This window comes from Nomascus leucogenys, chromosome 7b (genome assembly GCF_006542625.1).
Source record: "Nomascus leucogenys isolate Asia chromosome 7b, Asia_NLE_v1, whole genome shotgun sequence".
Lineage (NCBI taxonomy): Eukaryota > Metazoa > Chordata > Mammalia > Primates > Hylobatidae > Nomascus > Nomascus leucogenys.
Window position 1 is genome coordinate 942,667 of NC_044387.1, and position 23,976 is coordinate 966,642.

General features: G+C 53.2%; 1 protein-coding gene across 7 annotated transcripts in view; it reads left to right on the plus strand.

Moving 5' to 3' along the window:
* Positions 1 to 4,382: 4,382 nt before the first annotated feature.
* BRD1 (bromodomain containing 1) overlaps positions 4,383 to 23,976 on the plus strand; it is a 53,396-nt gene continuing 33,802 nt past the window's right edge. For 4 of the 7 annotated variants that reach the window (XM_030815339.1, XM_030815337.1, XM_030815336.1 and 1 more), the window contains exons 1-2: positions 4,624 to 4,755; positions 7,902 to 9,282. In XM_030815339.1, the coding sequence (XP_030671199.1) occupies positions 7,916 to 9,282 (1,367 nt within the window). In that variant the 5' untranslated portion in view covers positions 4,624 to 4,755; positions 7,902 to 7,915. Of the gene's footprint in view, positions 4,756 to 7,901; positions 9,283 to 23,976 lie in introns of all 7 variants that reach the window. The other 3 variants (XR_004030895.1, XM_030815338.1, XM_030815334.1) reach the window with 2 other exon arrangements.

The window sequence follows — 23,976 nt, forward strand, 5'->3', positions numbered from 1 at the left end:
CTACTGTTCCATGAGGATGTTCCCAAGGCCCTCAGCCCAGAGCCTGGATCGGAGTCCCAGCCACGTGAGTGTACCATCTTGGAAGTGGCTCCTCCAGCCCCTAGCGGAGTTGCCCCAGATAAGGATGCAGGAAGTAGTCTAGTTGTACCTGCTGAATCCTGCCCAAATAGCAGATGTGTGAACAAAAGGAATGACTGTTGTTTTGAGCTACAAAGTTTTGGGGGTGGTTTGTTTTGCAGCAACCGGTAACTGATAAACATGTCCACTTTCACTGGGTAATGCCATACGGCCAAGATATTTACCAAATAATTGTCCCACTCGACATTCTGGCCAGCAGGATATTGCTCTGCCATCTTGCCATCGCTGAGTATTGCCGCATATGAATGCTGGTGCCTATTTGGTGTGGTTTTAGTTTGCATTTCCAAATTTACTAGTAAGATGATTGGCCTTTCCATGTTCTCTGCAAGCAGCCTGATTATGACACGGGTTTCTTTGTTGATTTGGGTTTTGTGCATCATTTTATTGGCTTGTTTGTCTCTTTCTAATGGATCTGAAGGGGTTATCTATGTATTCTAAATACTAATCATTTGCAAGGTGTACGTATCTTTTAGTTTTTCATTCTTCAGTCTCTTTATGGTGCCTTTTGAGGAACAAACATATGATAATTTCCATCCTTTTATTTACGAAATGGAGTCTTGCTCTGTCACCCAGGCTGGAGTGCAGTGGGGCGATCTTGCCTCACTGCAACCTCAGCCTCCTGGGTTCAAGTGATTCTCCTGCCTCAGCCTCCTGAGTAGCTGGGGTTACAGGCACGTGCCTCCATGCCTGGCTAATTTTCCTGTTTTTAGTAGAGATGGGGTTTCACTATGTTGGTCGGGTCTTGAACTCCTGACCTCAGGTGATGCACCTGCCTCGGTCTCCCAAAGTGTTGGGATTACAGGCATGAGCCACTGTGCCTGTCCCCATCGTTTTATTTTTCATCTGTTATTTTTCAGGTGAATTTCTTATAACAGTATTTCACCATATTTATATTCCATTCAGAGAGGTTGTCTTTTAATAGATGCATTTAATCCAATCACATTCCTCTGATTCTCAAATGTTTGAACTTAGTCCTGCCAACTCATATTATGTTCTGTATTTATCATGGTTTTATCTTTTACTCATTCCTGTTTTTTTTTTTTTGTTGTTGTTGTTATTGCTGTCATTTTTCATTTTGCTTTTTCCTCAGCTGTTCTGAAAGTGGTAAATTCTTTTTCCACCATTCTTGTGGAAACTTTCTGATAGTTTAAATTTTTTTTGTTGTTTTTTGAGATGGAGTTTTGCTCGTTACCCAGGCTGGAGTGCGATGGTGCCATCTCAGCTCACTGCAACCTCCACCTCCTGGTTTCAACCAATTCTCCTGCCTCAGCCTCCCAAGTAGTGGGATGCGCTGCCACGCCCAGCTAATTTTTTTTTTTTTTTTTTTGTATTTTTAGTAGAGATGGGGTTTCTCCATGTTGATCAGGCTGGTCTTGAACTCCCGACCTCAGGTGATCTGCCCGCTTCGGCCTCCCAAAGTGCTGGCATTACAGGTGTGAGCCACCATGCCCAGTTAAAATTTTATTATTATTATTATTATTATTTTTTGAGACGGAGTCTTGCTCTGTTGCCCAGGCTGGAGTGCAGTGGTGCGATCTTGGCCCACTGCAAGCTCCACCTCCCGTGTTCACGCTATTCTCCTGCCTCAGCATCCCCAGTAGCTGGGACTACAGGCACCCGCCACCATGCCAGGCTAATTTTTTGTATTTTTAGTAGAGACGGGGTTTCACCGTGGTCTCGATCTCCTGACCTCGTGATCCGCCCGCCTCGGCTTCCCAAAGTGCTGGGATTACAGGTGCGAGCCACCGCGCCCGGCCATGCCCAGCTAAAATTTTTAACCTTTTTTTTTTTTAATCGATTCTAAAATCCTCGAACCAAACAATACAAGAGCTTTCGTGCACTTTCACTTCCTTCTGCGCCCCGCCTTGCATGTGTCATGTTGAGTTCATCTGGGATTTCTCTCAGGTTGATTTTCTTTTAACAGACCAGACTGATTTATTTGCTGGCATCCATGTCTTACGCTTGGGTCCACTTTTCACTTTGTTAAGGTATTTCTTCTAGTACTTTTACAGACTGCGTGTGTGGTAAACGTGGATGTTTACAGGCTGTGAAGACACCTTTATTTTGCTGTCTCACTGGAACGCTAGTTTCACTGTGTATGAGTTATGGTTCAATTCTCTTAGTATTTTGGCAACCCCTCCTCTGAAGGATCAGTCTGAACTCTAAAGAAGATCCTCTCCAAAGGCCTTCCTGAGTATCCCTCTGACACACCTACGTTCTAGGCTTTGTTCTTCACTCCTCTGAGCATCACCTCCATTGTCTGAGAGGCCACTGTCCCCGTCTCCTGTTCTGTGTCTTTTCATCTTCTCTTTCATGAGACTGTGTCTTACTTTTGCTCTGTGTTGTGGAGAACCTCCAGCTTGGTTTCCATCTGGCTTCCCTGAGGTGGAGGAGAGAAGGGTTTGGGCTCAGCTTGCTTGTTTGGCCACAGGTAAACAGACATCTGTAGAATGGAGGTGACACGAAGCTTCTGGGTCTGGTGCAGGAGAGGTCAGGGCCCCCGTGGCCTGCACCCCCTCAGCTCAAGGGTGTGTCTGCAGGGAGTCCTAGATCAGGACTGACCACTGGGGCCTTGGCTGGGGTCCTACCTGCCCTTGAGTCTTCACATCACAACCCACACACTGGGTGCCACAGGCATGAGGACTGGCCAGGAAAAGGCCTGTGGGGCTTTGCCCCTATCAGGGACACTTGGGTGAACAAGGCCACCCCACTCCCAATAAGGTGTTTGGTGCAGTGCCCCGAGCAGTGGGGCCGCTCGGCTGCCCCCGTGGGGAAGGTCTGTCCCAGGATGGACAGCTGCTCTTCCTGAGGGGCCTGCCTGGATGCCACAGGCTGGGCCGCTGGAACCCAGCGATTCCACAGCACCATCGTCCTGATCACAAATTCTCAAGGAAACCAAGGAGCTCCTGCCTCACCTTAAAACATTTGGGATTTAATCTTAGAGTGAAAATTGTTATGACCCCACTGAATTTTAGAGTTTACACAAAAGGCCAAAGTGAAGGCAGAGACTCAGGCCTCTCAACTCCCGCCTGCAAGGGCCTTTTCTTGCAACCTTAAAGGGCATCTGCTTCACGCCAGCCTTGGCAGGGCCCTCACACTGGCAGGGCTACTTGCACACCGGGCCTGGCACTCACTAGGGGAGGCTCCCCAGCCTGGCTGCACCACCCACCTCTACCTAGTCAGGTGCCCCGGCCAGTGCCCCTTCCACTCCCACCCACTGCCCCCGCAGGGCCCCCTCCGTCCTCTTAGGGACCTCCACTCCCGGACCAATCGCCTCCTGCCTCAGGGCCCCCCACTCATGGGCCAATCGCCCCCTGCCTCAGGGCTCCCCATTCCTGGGCCAATGGCCCTCTGCCTCAGGGACTCCCACTTCCAGCTGGTCCCCCCCGCCTCAGGGACCTCCACTCCTGGCCGTTCCCCCGTCACGGCCCCCGACTCGCGGCTGCTCCCCCCTCCTGCTTCGGGGCCCCCACTCCCGGGCCAATGTCCTTCTGCCTCAGGTACCCCCACTCCCGGCTGGTCCCCTCGCCTCTGGGCCCCCCACTCCCAGCCGGTCCCCCCTGCCTCAGGGACCCCCCACTCCCGGCCGGTACCCCGCCTCTGGGCCCCCTACTCCCGGCCGGTGGTACCCCCTGCCTCAGCGACCCCACTCCCAGCCGGTGGTACCCCCTGCCTCAGCGACCCCACTCCCAGCCGGTACCCCCTGCCTCAGGGACCCCCACTCCCAGCCGGTACCCCCCTGCCTCAGGGACCTCCACTCCCAGCCGGTACCCCCCTGCCTCAGGGACCCCCACTCCCAGCCGGTACCCCCCTGCCTCAGGACCCCCCCACCCCCCCTGCCTCAGGGACCCCCACTCCCAGCCGGTACCCCCTTGCCTCAGGGACCCCCACTCCCAGCCGGTACCCCCTGCCTCAAGGCCTCCGACTCCCGGCTGCTCCCCATCTGCCTCGGGGCCCCCCACTCCTAAGCCTACGTCCCCCTGCCTCAGGGCCCCTCATTCTCCATCCTCCTGACCCCCTCAGGGACCTTCTGGCCCGGTCCTCCCTAACTCAAGGGCCCCCACTCTCCATCCTCCCGACCCCCCACTCCCAGCCCGGTCCCCGCCGCCTCAGGGCCCCCATTTGGCCCCCGGTCCTCGCGGCGCCCCCTCCCCCGCGAGCGGCCGAGGCGGCGGAGTCCGCGCGTCATGGCGGCGGCGGGCGGGGCGCGTCTCGCACGCAGCGCGCCGGGCGGAGCGCTCGCCGCATTGTTTGCTTCGCTGGGGAGCGAGCGAGCGACCCGGCCCTGGCGTCCGAGCCAGCCCCGCGTCCCGCGCCCGCCGCCCGCCGCCCGCCGCCCGCTCCCGCGCCCGCCGGCCGGGCCCCCCCGAGCCGGGCCTCCAGCCGGGCCCCGAGCCCGAGCCCGCGCCGCGCGAGCCGCTGCCCGAGAGTCCGCGGCCGCCGCTGCCGGGCCCGGAGCCGCCGCGGCCGAGAGGAGCCCGCGCCCAGGAGCGGCGGCGGGGCCCGGCCTGCGCGGCCGTTGGCGGAGGAGCCGCGGGCGCCATTAGCGCCGCCTCGGCCGCGCCGGTCCCCGCGCCCGCCCGCTTGCCGGGCTCCCGCGGCCGCGGCGCCCCGAAGGTGAGTGGGCGGGGGCCTGGCCGGGGAGGCCTCCCCGCCGCCTCGCGGGCCGCCCGGCCGCCGCCGCCGCCTCGGCCCGGCCTCTCGGGGTTGTGGTGCCGACGCCATGTTTGGCGGCGGCGGCGGCGGCGGCTCCGCATTGTCTGCGGGCCGGGAGCCCGGGATGCCGGGGAGGCCGGGCGGGGAGACTGGGGAGGCCGGGCCGGGCTGCCGGGGAGACGGGCGGGAAGACGGGGAGGCCGGGCGGGGAGACTGGGTAGGTCAGGCCGGGGAGTCGAGGGAGGCCGAGTCGGGCTGTGGGTCTCGGCGGCTTGGGCCGCGGCGCCTGCCCGGAGTCCGCGCTCGAGTCGGGTCGGGCCTGGGGCAGCCGCCGAGCCGGCCGGGCCGCCCCTTATGTAACACAGGCCGGCCGAGCTCTGCCAAGACGGGAACTCCCTGTGAGCAGGGACGCGCCCCGAGATCGCCCAGGAGCCGCGCGGCCTGCGGCCGCCGGGCTTGGGAACCGGCACCGCGGCCTCCCCGGGCGTTTGCAGGGAGACGCCTCGCGACCAACGCGAGGCTTCCCCGGGCCTTTTAAACGAGTGACACGATTGAGGCGCAGTTCACGGGACACGCGGCTCTTGTGAGCGGACGCAGGAGTTCTGAGAATCTGTAGCAGCGGGAGCCCCTGCCCCGCGGGGTGCGGCCCCGTCTCCCCAGACAGCGCAGCCGCCAGTGTCTGTTTTTGAGGGTCTGTCGCCAGGTGGTTGTGTAGTTAGTGGAATTGGCGGATGTTTTTGTTTGGCTGGCCCAGCGCCGGACCGAGTGCTGTGTGCTTCACACAACTTCGCACAACTCAGCGGCCGCGGCTCCCGTGGCCTTTACGGAGAGACCCGGAGCGTGGCCGGCTTCTCCCTGGGCGGGTGGTGGGAAGATGGAAGCGGCCGTCTTGTGGGCAGCCTTCCCCGCTTTTGGCCCGCAGGGCTCTTCAGAATGTACTTACGGGAATTATTCCTTGAGAAGCTACGTGTGTGCCCCCGCGGATCCCTCCCGGTGGAAATGCTTGTCCCAGCACGGAAGGGCCAGGAACAGAACCGGCCCAGGGGGGAAGCGGTGAAGCAGAGGAGGTCGTGGGTCGCCCTGCCCTGCTGAGGGCCTACTTTCCCCGGGTCCCAGTTACATGTTGAGGATATAGAGCTGCTGTGGCCGTGAAGCCTTCGGTTCAGTTCTCCCCTTGTAGAAAGTGTTGCAATGAAGAGCTTCGCGGCTCCCTGGGAGAGAGTGGGTTTCCAGGGGCTGCTTGTCGTTAGGGCGACTCAGGACTTTGCTGTCGAGGGGAAAATTACAGGTTCGTTTCTGATCTGGTGAGTAACCAACTGTTGCTTCTGCCCCACCTCAGTAATGACGCGTGTCGCCGTCCCGGGTGCCCTAGGGTCGCTCTCTGCAGGCTGTGGTGTCACCTCTGCAGGGCTCACAGGGCCTGCTGGGGGGTGGCTGTGCTGACAGCTTCCCAGGAATCCAGGGCTGAGTGGGCACCTGGAGGCCCTGGAGATGCAGAGGGGCTGAGGTTTGGCTGACCACATTTTCTCTCCTGTTCCTTTCTGTAGGTAATTGCAATCTAGTTTCAACATACAATGAGGATTTCTGTCTGATACAGAGAAAGATACCCAGTGCCTGGAGGGTCTGTTTTAAGAAGTGCTCTTAAAGTCTGCTGGGATTTCCTTTCGGGACTCACAGAGGGAAGCCTGCTCCCTGAGGGCTTTTTCTCAGGCCCAATAGATCAGGGCGAGGCTGCTGCGGGTGTCCCTGATCCCCTTGGGCCCCGAGGCCAGGCGTCCCTGACCTGGCAGGGCTAGATGCAGAGTGGGCCTTGGGCTTCAGCTGAGAATATTTGTTTTGCGAGTCAGTCACTGAAAAATCATTTTGCTTCCTGTCAGTGAAGTGTGGCACTTTGGAGGGAGGCACTGCCCAGGTGGTGGTGGTCTTAACAGGAGGTGTCCACACACCAGGCACCCTGGGGACAGTTGGGAATAGACGCAGTCCGTGGTGTTCGGACAGCAGAGGCCTCTGCCACAAGGAGCTGGAGGTATGGGTGGCAGCTCACTGGTTTTGCCCACCTCTGGAAAAGCAGATTCTCCTAAGTCTCTGTGGCCAAGTCTTCAGGCACCTGAGCCAGCGCTGGCGACCCTCCTGGTGAGGGTCTCTGCAAGCAGCGAGGGGTTCCTGGGGGTCACCCCTCGTTGTGGAGCCTGAGCGGAGCGTCTGCCTTCACGTGTGCTGGGGAGAACAGGGATTTCCCTTTGGCGTAATGCACGTATCTGGATTCGCTCAGAAAGGAGGAGGACATGGCCAGCACCATGGTCTCAATGGGGCTTGAGGAGTGCCCCTGAGGGGAAGGGGCAGGTTGGCTCAGCCTGTGGTGGTTTCCATGGCGGTCACTGCCAAGGCTCTGCAGAAGCGGGGTTGGGGCCTCACAGGGGCGAAGACTGTCCCCTCAGACCAGTGCGGGGCTCCCCCGTTGGTCCCCCGTGTTGTGGTGTGCGTGTGGAGGGCCTGTCTGTAGAGGATGGACAGGCTGTGATCTGTCTCCTACCCCTGGCCCCAGCAGGAGTGCTGCAGGGACTGTGGTGACTCTGGGCTCATGGGAGTGCTCTCCTGGGAGTAGTGGGGAGGGGAAGAGTGGTTTAGGGGGAGCATCCGATAGGACCAGGTAGCCCCTGAGCATGCCTGTCTGGTGAGCATAGCCTCTGTGCCTGGTGGGGTCCAGCCCTGTATGTGGACTTCCTGGGGGACCGCCTGCATGCTGGGAAAGTCCTGCAGCTGTGGGCTCTGGGCCGGACCCCTCCTTGGGGAGCGTTGCTGTGGTCTCTGCAGCCTGTTGGTGTGATCTGAGAGGGGACTGGTGTGTGGTGGTAGGGACACAGGTGGTCCAGGAGGGGCTCCTCAGGCTGCCTCTCTGCCTGTTACCGCAGCTCTCTCCCTGGTCCTGGGGAGTTGCTCAGGCCTGGATGCGTGGTTTTTGACACCTTGGAAAGAGGTTAGCTGTGAGTTTTGCTTTGATTGGGCTTTGAGCTGGTGAGCTAGATCTGCCCAAGCATACTTTTGCGGCTTTCTCGAGTCTTTGGTCACCCTGCATAGAATTAACTTTACTTTTGCCTTTATTTTAGGTAATCATTACCAAATGAGGAGGAAAGGACGATGTCATCGAGGCTCTGCAGCGAGGCATCCTTCCTCCCCATGCAGTGTTAAACACTCCCCCACGCGAGAAACGCTGACCTACGCTCAAGCTCAAAGGATGGTAGAGATAGAAATTGAAGGGCGCTTGCACAGGATCAGTATTTTTGATCCCCTGGAGATCATATTAGAAGATGACCTCACTGCTCAAGAGATGAGTGAATGCAACAGCAATAAGGAAAACAGCGAGCGGCCCCCGGTCTGCTTAAGAACTAAGCGTCACAAAAACAACAGAGTCAAAAAGAAAAATGAAGCCCTCCCCAGCGCCCACGGCACGCCGGCCTCGGCCAGCGCCCTCCCGGAGCCCAAGGTGCGCATCGTGGAGTACAGCCCTCCGTCCGCCCCCAGGAGGCCTCCGGTGTACTACAAGTTCATCGAGAAGTCGGCCGAGGAGCTGGACAACGAGGTGGAGTATGACATGGACGAGGAGGACTATGCCTGGCTGGAGATTGTCAATGAGAAGCGCAAGGGCGACTGCGTCCCTGCCGTGTCGCAGAGCATGTTTGAGTTCCTGATGGACCGCTTCGAGAAGGAGTCGCACTGCGAGAACCAGAAGCAGGGCGAGCAGCAGTCTCTGATCGATGAGGACGCCGTGTGCTGCATCTGCATGGATGGGGAGTGCCAGAACAGCAACGTGATCCTCTTCTGCGACATGTGCAACCTGGCCGTGCACCAGGAGTGCTACGGGGTGCCCTATATCCCCGAGGGCCAGTGGCTCTGCCGCCACTGCCTGCAGTCCCGGGCTCGTCCCGCCGACTGTGTGCTGTGCCCCAACAAGGGTGGTGCCTTCAAAAAGACAGATGACGACCGCTGGGGTCACGTGGTGTGTGCCCTGTGGATCCCAGAGGTCGGCTTTGCCAACACGGTGTTCATCGAGCCCATTGATGGGGTGAGGAACATCCCCCCAGCCCGGTGGAAACTGACATGCTACCTCTGTAAGCAGAAGGGCGTGGGTGCCTGCATCCAGTGCCACAAAGCAAACTGCTACACAGCATTCCATGTGACGTGTGCCCAGAAGGCTGGCCTGTACATGAAAATGGAGCCCGTGAAGGAACTGACTGGCGGTGGCACCACCTTCTCCGTCAGAAAGACCGCTTACTGTGATGTCCACACGCCTCCAGGCTGCACCCGGAGGCCTCTGAATATTTACGGGGATGTCGAAATGAAAAATGGCGTCTGTCGAAAAGAGAGCTCGGTTAAAACGGTCAGGTCCACATCCAAGGTCAGGAAGAAGGCAAAAAAGGCTAAGAAAACTCTGGCTGAGCCCTGCGCGGTCCTGCCGACCGTGTGCGCTCCTTATATTCCCCCGCAGAGGTAAGCGTGTCCAAGCATTGAGTCCACAAGGAGCCTGCAGTGCGGGACCCTGGGAGGACGTGGGCACAGCCTGCCGGGCCTGTGCTGCGTGGTCATTGCGTTTCCTGTTGGCGCAGCTTCCTAATATTCCCCTGAAGCGTGGTTCTGCTTGTTTACCACGTCTTTTCGGGGAGTAGATGTTGTAAAAGATTTTAGTCTGTAGGCTTGGAATGATCTATAATTTTCTAGTTTTTTTTTTTTTTTTGAGATGGAGTTTTGCTTTGTCGCCCAGGCTGGAGTATAGTGGCGCAATCTCAGCTCACTGCAACCCCCGCCTCCTGGGGTCAAGCAATTCTCCTGCCTCAGCCTCCTGAGTACCTGGGACTGCAGGCGTGCGCCACCATGTCCGACAGATTTTTGTATTTTTTAAATAGAGACGGGGTTTCACCATGTTGGCTAGGCTGGTCTCAAACGCCTGGCCTCAAGTGATCTGCCCGCCTTGGCTTCCCAAAGTGCTGGAATTACAGCACTTGCTCAGTCTTTTTTTTTTTTTTTTTTTTAAACAGGGTTTTGCTCTGTTGCCCAGGCTGGAGTGTAGTGGCACGATCTCAGCTCACTGCAACCTCTGCTGCCAGGTTCCAGCAATTCTTGTGTCTCAGCCTCCCGAGTAGCTGGGACTACAGGCGTGTGCTCCCATGCCCAGCTAATTTTTGTATTTTTAGTAGAGGCGGGGTTTCACCATGTTGCCCAGGGTGGTCTGGAACTCCTGAGCTCAGGCAGTCTGCCCACCTCTGCATCCCAAAGTGCCAGGACTATAGGTGTGAGCCACCATGCCCAGCCGTGAGTGAAGATTTTTAAGAATTTCAGTGACTAAACTTTAAGAAGGAATGAAGCCCACGCAGGAACTCTGTATGACTTTCAACCCGAGGGGCTCTGGCCTGGGCTTCCCAGTGACTTCCGGCACTGGGACATCCACTGCTGTGGCCTTGGCCTCGTTTCCCGTGCTGTGCCCCCCACTTGCTGCAGATGCCCTGAGGAAAGGGTGGCCAAACAAGGGGAGGAGCTGTGAGCACAGATGGGGCCTGCCGGTCAACAGGGCGGGTAGAGCCAGCCTGGTGCTGAGCTTGCAGCATGGCTGGGGGAGATGCCCGGAGCCCCATTACCACACAGACCCTCCAGGACTGCTGGGGGTCAGTGAGCAGGGCCCTCTGAGGTGTGAGACCTGCCCCACATGTGAGGGGAGGGCAGCACAGGTGGGACGCATGCAGGCTGAGCTGCATTGGGCAGTGAGGCTGGGAGGTTGCAGTGAGCCAGAGTTGTGCTACTGCACCGCAGCCTGGGTGACAGAGTGAAACTGTGTCTCAAAAAAAAAAAAAAGTTTTAAGTGATTTTTTGTTAATATTGCTCTACTTTGCCAAAGTGAGGTCCAGTTTCTTTTCACAGAGCTGTAAATACTCAGAGAATTAGTCAATTCAGACAGAATGAACAAAAATGCTCGTAATCCTTCCCATCCAGAGAAAACCTCGTCGAAACCAAGGTGTTTTGTCTTTATAAATTAATCTGACTTTGAAGAGATGGTTTTGCTTGGATTTCTACGTATGAGTCAAAAAGTCTAGGGTTTGTATTAAAAGCTTCTGTATAAGAGGTCTAAAAATTTCAGCTTTACTGAAATTGAAGCAAAATAAACAAAATGTGATCCAACAAAATGAAGAGCCAAAAGTCTGAAGTGCTCCCTTCCCTGGCCAGTACCAGATGATGACCTGCTCTGGGAGAGGCCGGGCCCGGCCGGGCCCCACACTCTCTGTTCTTTGGCTGCTGATGTCGGGTAGGCAGGACTGTTTGAAGGAGGCAGCGTTTGCATGTAGAGACGCAGGGGCCTGAAGTGGCCAGGGCTGATTGAGAAGAAAACTCGACCTAAATATTTGAAAGCAGGTATTGGAGCTAAACCGCGTACTTTGTGGTTCTGTTCTTTTCCTAACTTGGAAATAAACTATTATTTCAGCTTCGAGTAGAGAGAGAGAAACAAACCTGGACGAGTGTTCCTGGCCGTGGTCTCTGCAGTCTGGGTTTCCCAGTCTCCAGGAGATGCTGGTGCTTCGGGCCACCTTGCCACCAGTGGAGGAGCTCCCAGTGCACCTGGCCTGTTGGCACCGCGGTGCTGGACCCACCTCTGAGGTGGTCGTGAGAGGCAGGCTCTCAATACAGTACTGACTGCTGCCTGAAACCGGGTTTACAGCCTTGCTGTGGTCTGAGAGGCAGCTGATCTGGCAGCCCTGTTCTTAGTCCCTGGGACTACCCCTGGGTGCATGTAGGAGGCCTCAGCTGTGCATTTGAATTGTGTGTAGATGAGGGTGAAGCTTCTTACTTATTTTTTATGTTTAGAGACAGGGTCTTGTTCTGTTGCCCATGTTGGAGTGCAGTGGCGTGATCATGGCTCACCGTAGCCTCAAACTCTTGGGCTCAAGCAATCTTCCTGCCTCAGCCTCCTCCCAGCCTCAGCTGGGAATACAGGCATGAGCCACTGTGCCTGGCCCATGGTGAAGCTTCTCGATGTGCAGCAGTGGGCGGGGATGCTGAGTCTAGTTGGTTAGGGTGTGCACTAACCCATGGCTCTGGTGTAGGACCCATCTGGAGCATCTGAGGATGTTATGCTTCAGGCCAGCCAGTCACACTGGAAGAGGGATGTGACCCCATCTGAGCAGTGTTTTAGAGATTTTAGAGAAAGAGGATCTTGATCTTCCTTATTCCCTATGGACAGAACAGAATCTGCCTTCAGGGACTGACTGCTTTTATCATTCTAGTGGTTTGAAAAATTAAAATTTCAAGTAAAAAAAATAGTTCTTTTTTTTTTCCTTTTTTTTTTTGAGATGGAGTCTTGCTTTGTTGCCCAGGCTGGAGTGTAGTGCCATGATCTTGGCTCACTGCAACCTCCGCCTTCTGGGTTCAAGTGATTCTCCTGCCTCAGCCTCCCAAGTAGCTAGGATTACAAGCAAGTGCCACCACACCCAGCCGATTTTTGTATTTTTAGTAGAGACGGGGTTTCACCATATTGGCCAGGCTGGTCTCCAACTGCTGACCTCAAGTGATCCACCCGCTGTGAACTCCCAAAGTGTTGGGATTACAGGCGTGAGCCACTGTGCTGGGCTAAAAAAGATAGTTTTAAGGTTATAGTCTGTTCTTTTGTAAGTTTAATATACTATGATCAAATAATAACAGCAGTAAATAAACACTTTGAAAAACAGGCAGGGCCGGGTGCGTGGCTCACACCTGTAATGCCAGCACTTTGGGAGGCCGAGGTGGGCAGATCATGAGGTCAGGAGTTCGAGACCAGCCTGGCTAACATGGTGAAAACCCATCTGTACTAAAAATATAAGAATTAGCCAGGCATGGTGGTGCGTGCCTGTAATCCCAGCTATTCAGGAGGCTGAGGCAGGAGAATCTCTTGAACGGAGTCCTGCTCTTTGGCTCAGACTGGGGTGCAGTGGCATGATTATGGCTCACTACAGCCTCGACCTCCTGGGCTCAAGCGACTCCCCCACCTCAGCCTCCTGAGTAGCTGGGACCACAGGCGTGTGCCACCATGCCCTGCTAATGTTTTTATTTTTTGGTGAGATGGGGTCAAGCAATCTGCCTGCTTCGGCCTCCCAAAGTGCTGAGATTACAGGCGTGAGCCACCATGCCTGGCCTTACATTGATTGTTATTTTTTCTTTCTTGTTCTTTTTTTTTTTTTTTTTTTTTTTTTGTGAGATGGAGCCTTGCTCTGTTGCCTAGGCTGGAGTGCAATGGTGTGATCTCGGCTCACTGCAGCCTCCACCTCCCAGGTTCAAGCGATCCTCATGCCTCAGCCTCCCGAGTAGCTGGGACTACAGGTGTGTGCCATGGTGTCTGGCTAATTTTTGTATTTTTCGTAGAGATGGGGTTTCACCATGTTGCCCAGGATGGTCTCGAACTCGTGACTTCAGGTGATCTGCCTGCCTCGGCCTCCCAGAGTGCTGAGATTACAGGCGTGAACCACCGCGCCCAGCCCTATTTTTTCTTTTCACTTCCTCTCTCCAGCATACATCAGTTTTTATTAACAGATTGAGTTGCACCTGTATAGAATGACATTTTTTTTTTGAGACGGAGTCTTGCTCTGTCACCCAGGCTGGAGCGCAGTGGCACGATCTCGGCTCACTACAAGCTCCACCTCCCGGGTTCACGCCATTCTCCTGCCTCAGCCTCCTGAGTAGCTGGGACCACAGGCGCCCACCACCACACCTGCTAATTTTTTGTATTTTTAGTAGAGACAGGGTTTCACCATGTTAGCCAGGATGGTCTTGATCTCCTGACCTCGTGATCTGCCTGCCTCGGCCTCCCAAAGTGCTGGGATTACAGGCGTGAGCCACCGAGCCCGGCCAGGAGGACATTTTGTCTTTAGTCTTAAAGGAAAAGGGAAAGTCTTTTCCATTTGCACCAGTTTGAAATTAGGGCTCCCTTAACATGGATTACTGCAGGACTCATTCACATGAGAGTTCATACATGGAGTGAAAAGACAAACAGGGTTTCCCGATAACTCTTTTGGGTTAATTGCATGAAATGAGGGATAAATACATGCATAATCTGTTCAACAAAACTCCTAGGTTCATCAGAATGCAAAGTAGAAAGTGTCTTAAAAGAGACTGTGATCAGCAGGCAGACGGCCTGTGTCCGTTCGGTTCCTTTGACTGCTTCAGATGTTCCAGGAGGAGCTCCTCTACTACGAGAGCCTGGACTTCAACCTCACGGACAGGAGCCTCAGATAGGCAAGGCTTTCTGATGGGTGCTCCTCCTACCTTCATTCGAATGAGGGGTTCCTCCCGCTGTCACTGGGTTCATTTTATTTTGAGTTTAAAAGGATCGACTGGTCTTCGTCAGCCTTAGGAAGGGAAGCATCAGTCAGGTGAAAATACGTGGCGAACTTTAAATACCTAGCTACTTCTCTTCATGCATTTAAATCAGATTGACTTGAGCTGTTAGAAAAGTTGACTGGGTGCCGTGGCTCAGGCTAGTAATCCTCACACTGGAAGGCTGAGGTGGGTAGATTGCTTGAGCCCAGGAGGTCGAGGCTGCAGTGAGTTGTGATCGCACCTTTGTATTCCAGCCTGGGTGACAGAGTGAGACCCTGTCTCTGAAGGGTTTTGCGTGGTTATCCAGAGCAGTCTCTTGAGTTTTGGTTCTCTTTGACACAGCTGCATCTGGAGATCCTCTATGTGAGGCATGTTTAGAGAAAGAAAAACATTGACCCTTGGAATTGATACTCTTCCAAGAAATCTTTTAGTCTTGTTGATAAAGGCAGACCTCAGATGGTACCGATCCCTCGTTGTTAGTGGTGAGCCTGCAGAGATGGTGCCTGGTGTGCAGAGCGATGTGGTTGGATGGAGGTGAACAGAGCAGTCTAGGTCCCCTGGGCCGCCTGCTGGTCCTAGCCCATCACAGCACAGTTGTTCAGCAGACATGCTGCACCAGCTGATTGTTTGAGCTTGGACTTGGTGCACGTGATGGAGTTCGTCTGGATCTCCTGTCTTGGTATTCGATATGAAGATGAGTTGGTCCAGCCCATGTCCTAATGTTGTTAGCAGGTAGTCTGAACTTGAACTATCTCACATGAAGAAAGTTCCTTCTGCTGCCTCTTTTAATTTCTCTTTGGCTTCATGAACAGTCGTGCACCGCCAGTGCCATCCTTTTGAGCTCCCCAAGGCCTCTGCCAGACACATTGCCTCCAGGGGTGACTCCTTGACCCACCGTGCCATCACCACTGGCTCCGCACCCCTTCTGAGCCGTTCCTGGAGCTTGAGGCACTGCGAGGTCAGGGGAAAAGGGTCAGCGTGGCAAGGACAGATGCCCAAGCTGGGGTCGTAGAGTGGCTTATGGACTTCCTGGAAGTCAGTGGGAACTCATTTGGGAACCCCCAAAATGAGTCCCTGTGGGGTGTCTGAAATGGTGGCAGAAGGGGCAGGAATGGGGTCTGGCAGTTCTCTTCCCTCAGGTCCTGGCGGATGGATAGCAAAGTCCTGTGTGGACACCGTCACCCACAGGTGGTGTCTGCCGGCTGCTAAGGGCCTTGGGTGGCGGGCCTCAGCCCCCACAGTCCAGAGAGTGTCTGTCTGTTATTCCCTGCAGGGTAGGCACCTTGGGCCCCGGAATTTGGAGGGCACTTTTTTCCTACCCGGACTCACGTCCCACACTGTTGGAGGCCACCTGGCCCTCGTCTATTTTATAGAGACAGGGTCTCACTATGTTGTCCAGGCTGATCTTGAATTCCTGGGCTTAAGCAATCCTCCTGCCTAGGCCTCCCAAAGTGTTGAGATTACAGGCGTGAGCCATCTCGCCCAGCCCCAGCCTTAGTCTGTAGTCTGTTTAATGCTGGAGGGTAGTATGTTGACTCTGGAATAAAGATGTCACTATTCTGGAACTTGTTCTGGGGTCACTGTCGCGCGGCGTTGTCTCCCTTGTGCACTTGCTGCAGCCCCAGGCTGTTAAGCTGCACAGCCGTCGTCAGAGGGTGGGGAAGCTGTTGTGTCTTGGGAGCGTTGAGTGCTAGGTAGGCCCTGTGAGGATCCCAGCTGTCACCTGGTGGGCACCTGCGAGGTTTTGTTTTGTTCTTTTAATTGAGGCGGGGTCTTGCTCTGTCGCCCAGGCAGGAGTGAAGTGGCGCAATCCTAGCTCGCTGCAGCCTTGAACTCCTGGGCCCAAGTGGTCCTCAGCCTCCCGAAGTGCTAGGGTTACAGATTAGAGCCACCGGCCGCGGCCCCCTTTGGCTTGTGTTTTTAAGTCTTTTTTTCCTCCATGTTTCTGGCTGTTAATTTTGTTTTATAAAAGTTTGTATCTGGCATGGATTGAAGCAGGAGACACTGGCTCAGTGCCCAATGGGGGGAGCCCTGTGTGGGTACCTCCCGGGCGGTGTGGGTGCATGAGTTGGCTGCTGCGGGTGGCACCGGGAGGCCCTGTGTGGGCCCCTCCCGGGCAGTGTGGGTGCATGAGTTGGCTGCTGCGGGTAGCACTGGGAGGCATGGCAGGGGCCCTGAGGCCACAGGTGGCAGCTCCCTGTGCTTGACCTGCATCGGGTCTAGAGTGGTGGGCACTTGGGAAGGAAGCACCAGGACGACACATTGGAAGGAGGAGCTGCAGGGCAGGTCCAGCCAGTGCCTGGGAGCTCGGGAGGGTGCCTGGGTCGACACAGCCTGCGGGAGCGCCTGCTCTCCTCCGTGAGGAACAGACCTGAATGCCGTTTTAAACACTCTTTCCTGCCCCCCGTGACTTTGTTGGTTTTCTGGGTTTTAGTGCAGATTGTAGCTGGCAGCTCACAACGGAGCCCTTCCCGGTGCAGGCTGACAAGCAGGAGAGATTCTCCTACAGAAATGGACATTACTACATCTGGAAACAGATTTTTCTTTTCTTTTTTTTGAGACGGAGTCTTGCTCTGTTGCCCAGGCTGGCGTGCAGTGGCATGATCTAGGCCCACTGCAACCTCTGCCCCCCAGGTTCAAGCGATTCTCCTGCCTCAGCCTCCCAAGTAGCCGGGATTACAGGTGCATGTTACCACGCCTGGCTAATTTTTGTATTTTTAGTGGAGATGGGGTTTGGTCACGTTGGGTGGGCTGGTCTCGAACTCCTGACTGACCTAAGGTAATCCGCCTGCCTTAGCCTCCCAAAGTGTTGGGATTACAGGGATAAGCCACTGTGCCCGGCCTAGATTTGTTTTGATTGAAAAAGCCGAAGCAAATAAAAATTGTGCTGGGGAAAACTCTGAGTGCTCACAGGATGGGCTGTGTTTCCCACTGGCCTCACCACACCTTCTTCTGCACTCTCACACTCTCCTAAAGATGCTGGCATTTACTGAACTAAAGCTAGCATTTCACAGAGCAGGGCCGTGGGCCATGAACCACAGTCATCTGGCCATTTAGACAGCTCTGCCCTGCCCCCGGCGACTTGGGTACCCAACCATGTCATTCCCACCCCTAGCTTTGTGGGACACCGTTCCACTAGGCCTGGTTCTCTTCTCTGAAGCACCCCAGGCATGTAGAGGATGTTCTCAGCAGAGGGGAGACAGCACAGTGTAGCTGACTTCTGTCTGTCTTCACTTTCACCAGATTTACTTACTTTTGGCAGAAGTGGGGTTGAAAATTTATGTGAAGTTTTCTTTACTACTGGGGACAGCGGGGCAGATTACTGCCACACATTCTCACCTCTGCTCCAGCCTAGGTGCTACCTGCTGGAGGTGGTGGTGGCTTTCCTGAGAGAGCACCTCCTGGGCTCGAGCTGGTGGGAGCTTGATTTTACATTTTTATGTGGAAATAACTTCAAATTTACAAAATATTCGCAAAAATAGAGCAGGGACTACCCAGGTCCTCTACATAGAGTTGCCTGTTGCTGGGGCCGCGTCCTCTTGCACACACCCTGCCCCGTCGGAGAGGATCCCAGATGTGGCCCTTGCCCATGCACGTCAGGCGTGTGAAAACAGCAGGTGTTCCCTGGCGATGGGCAGCAGGCTTTGTGGTGCCCCAGTCTTGGTGCAGGAGTCCTCTGAGGTGAGATTCAGGGCTCTGGCCGGCTGGTCTCATGTGTTTCCTGAGCGATGGATATGGGCACGGCGTCCTCCACCTCACACCACCCGGCTTGGGGTCTGCGTGTGTATCATGCCAGGGCTCTGGGCCTGCACTGGGGGCTCCTGCCCTGCCTGTGCACTGTTTGTAGTGCGCTTGTGCCCGTGGGTGGGTGTATCTTTTCATTTTTAGTGATGTCTTTAAAAAAATTCTTTTTTACTTTGGAAATCTTTAGAGAGAGCCTCCTGTTCTTTCACTCAGCTTCAGAAGTTATACGCACCTGGCCAGCCTCCCCTCTCCCATTCCTTCCATTCCATTGTTTTGAAGCAAGTCGTGGTCATGAAATTCCATTCATGCACCTGTCAGTGTGTAAAGGTTCTTAAAAGCAACCATAATTTTATAGTGTCTGATGAACCCAAGTTTGTTAATTTCATCGTACTCCTCAAATTTATCACCCTTTTCCTATGTGGTATGTGCGTGCTCGGTCTGGTTTAAGAAACTTGTCCCTACTCTGCAGCCGTAAAGCTGTTCCCTGTATTTCCTCTAGGAGTCTTTAAAAATTTTTTTTTTTTTTGAAATGGAGTCTCACTCTGTCACCCAGACTGGAGTGCAGTGGCACAGTCTCGGCTCACGGCAACCTCCGCCTCCTGGGCTCAAGCGATTCTGCCTCAGCTTCCCGAGTAGCTGGGATTACAGGCGCCTGCCACCATGCCTGGCTAATTTTTGTATTTTTAGTAGAGATGGGGTTTCGCTATGTTGGCCAGGCTGGTCTCAAACTCTTGACCTCAAGTGATCTGCCCACCTCAGCCTCTCAAAGTGCTGGGATTATAGGCATGAGCCATTAATGGCTCCTGGCCAAAAATTTTTTTAATAAAGATAAAAGGCTGGGTGCGGTGGCTCACGCCTGTAATCCCAGCACTTTGAGAGGCCAAGGTGGGCGAATCACGAGGTCAAGAGATTGAGGTCATCCTGGCCAACATGGTGAAACCCCATCTCTACTAAAAATACAAAAATTACCTGGCCGTGGTGGTGGGCACCTGTAGTCCCAGCCACCAGGGAGGCTGAGAGGCAGGAGAATCGCTTGAACCAGGAGGCGGAAGTTGCAGTGAGCTGAGGTCGTGCCACTGCACTCCAGCCTAGCGACAGAACGAGACTCCATCTCAAAAAAACAAAAAATAGAAATGGGGTCTCACTGTGTTGCCTAGGCTGGTCTTGAACTCCTGAGCTCAAATGAGCCACTCACGTCAGCCTCCGAAAGTGCTGGTATTATAGGGGTGAGCCATGGTGCCCAGCCATCTCGAGGAGTCTTGAGCCCTCCTGGAATTGCTGTTTGGTGTGAGGCTGGGTTAGGCCTGGTGAGTCGTCTGGGTTGTGAGCCAGCCTGCTTGGCCTCCTGGTCTCAGGCCAGCTGTGACCTGGACCTTGGGCCACCCAGCAGCTTTGTGCTGAGCCTCAGTCTGCGGTTGGGTGGGCACCGCTTGTCTCCAGAATGGTGCTGGTGTGTGAGGTCCTTGGTTCGTCTCTGTACAGTGGGCAGTAGCTTTAAAGTTCCTGCTTCACCTTGTCAGACTTCTGGTTAGAGTCCTCCCGACATTAGTGTTCCTTTAGGAAGCCTGGACTCTTTACGCTGTTAATTACACTGTTAATTTCACGTAAACATGGAGGTGGCCCAGTTTGCTGCCCATGTAAGACTTTTACTTTTTTGAGACAAGGTCTTGCTCTGTCGCCCAGGCTGGAGTTCAGTGGCATGATCTCAGTTCACTGCAGCCTCCACCTCCAGAGTTCAAGTGAGTCTCGTGCCTCAGCCTCCTGAGTAGCTGGGATTATAGGTATGTGCCACCACTCTTGGCTCTCTCTAGGACTTCCTTAATGTCATAATAAAAGTTCATGGTTTTCTCCATAAGAATCTATTAGATTTATTTCTAGGCACTTGTTAATATAGTACTTCTTAAAATTAGCATTTTTTTTTTTTAGCTATGTGTTGTAGATTGATACAACATGTTGTAGGATTCTTTTGAATTGTCTTTGTGGACAGTATCTGTGAAGAATGACTCCCGCCTCAGTCTCCCACTTGAACCCAGGAGGCAGAGCTTGCAGTGAGCCAAGATTGTGCCATTGCACTCCAGCCTGGGTGACAGAGCGAGACTGTCTCAAAAAAAAAAAAAAGAGGAGCGGACCGTGCTGCTTGCTGTAGGGTTTTACCCATGTTCTTTTATTTCTGCCTCTCACATACTGTTTCATCTTAATGTATTTTTAAATTTTGAGTGATTTTTCTGTTTTTGAGAGGAATTTTTGATGTGTTAATACTATAGGTCTTAGTATATTGTAAAAACTGATGATGTTTGATACATACCAAATAATGTGTGGACCGTAAATGTAAATAGCAATGCCCACAAACCCACCCATAGCCTAGGAATTGGGAGACTCAGCACCACCGGCCAAATGCGCCTGTGCGGTGTGTCTCATTCCATCCCTGTTCTGCTGCCCGTGGGAGAATTTTGTCAGCTTCACTGAGACACTTAATACCCTCCCCTCACCTGTGGTTTTGCTTTCCATGGTGTCAGTTGCCCATGGTCAGCCATAGTCTGAAAGTATTAAATGGGAAATTCCAGCAGTAAGCAGTTCATAAGTTTTCAGTTGTGCACCATTCTGAGCAGCGTGATCACAGTCTCACTGTCCTGTCCTGCCTGCTGGGAGCGTGAATCTTCCCTTTGTCCAGGGCACCCACGCCGTGCGGCTGCCTGCCCCTTACCCGCTTACTGGCAGGTACCAAGATCCAGGCTGGTGCTCGGTCCTGTTCCAAGTTTCAGGCAGCCGGTGGAGGTCTTGGAACTATCCCCCTTGGTTAAGGGGGGACTCTTGTCATTCACACACCATGAAATTTACTCATGTGAAGTGTACAGTCGAGTGGATTTTAGTTCACAGAGTTGTGTGTTTATCACCACAACCAATTTTAGAACATTTTCATCACCTCCAAAGGAAACCCTGTGCCTGTTAGCCATTACCCCAACTTCCCACCTTCTCATCCTCCCCCAACCCCTGGCAGCCACCCATCTGCATCCTGTCTCCGTGGATTTGCCTGTTGTGGGCATTTCATAGAAATGTGTTTTTTTGTTCTTTTATGACTGGTGTCTTTCACTGAGCATGACGTTTGCAAGGTCCATCCATAGTGCCCCCTGGGTCCATAGTGCCCCCTGGGTCAGTGTGCCCTTCCTTTTCACGGCTGCGTAATGTTCATTGTATGGATAGGCCACGTTTAAAAAAATCTGTTCATCTTTTGATGGATGTTTGTTTTTTTCCTGCTTTGGAGCTTTTTTTTTTTTTTTTTTTTTTTTTTTTTTTTTTTTTTTGAGACAGAGTCTCGCTTTGTCGCCCAGGCTGGAGTGCAGTGGCGCAGTCTCGGCTCACTGCAAGCTCCGCCTCCCGGGTTCACGCCATTCTCCTGCCTCAGCCTCTCCGAGTAGCTGGGACTACAGGCGCCCGCCACCACGCCCGGCTAATTTTTTTTTTGTGTTTTTTAGTAGAGATGGGGTTTCACCGTGGTCTCGATCTCCTGACCTCGTGATCCGCCCGCCTCGGCCTCCCAAAGTGCTGGGATTACAAGCGTGAGCCACCGCGCCCGGCGCCTGCTTTGGAGCTATTATGAACAATGCTGCTCTGAACATTTGTGTAACAGTTTTTAGGTAGTGTGTTTTTATTTCTCTTGGGCATATTCTAGGAGTGGAGTTGCTGGGTCACGTGGTAACGCTGTTTAGTATTTTGAGGAAGTGCCAGATTGTTTTCCAAGGCCGCTGTACCCCTGTATATTCTCAGGCCGCTTCTTTTTGATGGTACCCATTCCATGGTGCAGGGGCATCGATCGCTCAGGGGGGTTTTGCTTTGCAGTTCCGCAGTGGCTGAAGAGGTTGCCTGGCCATTTGCGTATTTTCTTTGGATAAATGTCTGTTCAGATCTTTGCCATGTTTTCATTGGTTAGCTGACTTCTTACTGTTGTCGTAAGAGTTCTCTGTCTGTTCTGGGTACTAGACTCCCTATTAGAAACATGACTTGCAAATACTTTCTCTTCATTCTGTCTTATTGTTTTATTCAGTGTTCTTTGAAGCACAGACATTTACAAGTTTGATGGAATCCAGTTTATCTGTTTTCTCTTTGGTTGCTTGTGCTTTTGGTGTCACATGTAAGAAGGCTTTGCCTAACCAAGGATCATTTAATAGGAGTTTTATTTGTTTTTATATATGCACATATATATATATATTTTAAGAGATGGGGTTTCACTATGTTGCCCAGGCTGTTCTGAAACTCCTGGGCTCAAGCGATCTTCTCGCCTTGGCGTCCCAAAGTGCTGGGATTGCAGGTGTGAGTCACCACGTCTGGCCACCGTTTTCCTATATATGATAATTTCTGCCTTTACCTGTTAACAGTCTAGAAGCATGTGGGGTTTTCTTTTCCTTTCCTTTTCCTGTTCCTTTCCCTTTCCCTTTTCCCTTCCCTTCCCTTCCCTTTCCCCTCCCCCAAATTAATTTTTTAAACTCTTGATATCCATTGCTTGTGCTGTGCGCAAAGGACGTGGCCTCCATGGTACACATTCATTCTTTGATGCTTGTTGAGACTTTATGGCTCAATAGATTATACATTTTTTGTAAATAGTCCATCTGTGCTTGTGAATATGTGTGTTCTTTCTTTGGTGCAATATTCTCTATGAGCTTGTTGGGTCAAATGTATAAATCATGCTTACATTTTTAATATCCTTAATTTATTTTTGCGTGAATTGGTTTCATTAGGCTTGTAGGTTTAACAGTTCTCACTGTAGCTCGTGGAGGTTTTGCATTTGATATTTTCAAGATGTCCCGTTAGGCAGTGTGTATGCCTTTGGAATTTGGTCACTTCCTTCGATCATGGTGCAGTAGCCCTCGTAGCGCTCTTTACTCCAGGCACGGTGCTTCTCTGGCCTCAGTTCGGCTGATCAGTCAGTAGTACCCACTTTCTGCTCCTTAGCGTATACCTGGGCATTTTCCTTATGTCCAGCTTCAGCCTTGCTGTGGTATTTTAAAACTGGAATTAAATTTTTTTTTTTTTTTTTTTCGGAGACGGAGTCTCATTCTATCGCCCAGGCTGGAGTGCAGTGGCACGATCTCGCCTCATTACAACCTCCGCCTCCCGTGTTCAAGTGATTCTCCTGCCTCAAGCCTCCCAAGTAGTTGGGATTACAGGCACCTGTCACCACGCCTGGCTAATTTTTGTGTATTTAGTAGAGATGAGGTTTCACCATCTTGGCCAGGCTGGTCTTGAACTCCTGACCTCATGATCCACCTGCCTCGGCCTCCCAAAGTGCTGGGATTACAGGCGTGAGCCACTGCACCTGGCCTAAAACTGGAATTTTAAATTTTTAACCAGATTGACAACCTCTTCATTAGCAAGTTTAGACTGTTGACTTATGTTGGATTACTGATCTATTTTGGATTTGTTTCCATGATCCTTTTTTTTCCTTTTTCTTTATTTTTCCTCTGAGACAGAGTCTCGCTGTGTTGCCCAGGCTGGAGTACAGTGGCGTGATCTCAGCTCACTGTTAACGTCCGCCTCCCGGGTTCAGGCAGTTCTCCTGCCTCAGTCTCCTGAATAGCTAGGATTACGGGCATGTGCTACCATGCCTGGCTGATTTTTTAGTATTTTTAGTAGAGATGGGGTTTCACCATGTTGGCCAGGCTGGTCTCGAACTCCTGACCTCATGATCCACCCGCCTCGGCTTCCAAAAGTGCTGGGATTACAGGCGGAAGCCACCACGCCCGGTTCCCTTTTTCTTCTGATGTATTGACTCAAATGATTTTGCTGTTTTGGAGTGGGGGGGCATTTTCCCTCCTCTACTCATTTGGAAGGTGCACATTCCATTTAACTCTCTGTATTCAAGTTTTTTCAGTATTTTACTGTGGTCACGTACACATAACATAAAATTTACCATCTTAACCATTGTAAGTATGTAGTTCAGGGGCATGAAGCACTTCGATATTGCTGTGCAGCCATCACCACCATCTATCTTCAGAGGCTTTTTGTCCTCCCAGTCTGAAACTCTGTCCCAGTTAAACAGGAACTCCCCATTCCTCCCTCCCCGACTGCGGGCGTCCACTGTTCTACTCCCTGTCTCCATGAATTGGGCTC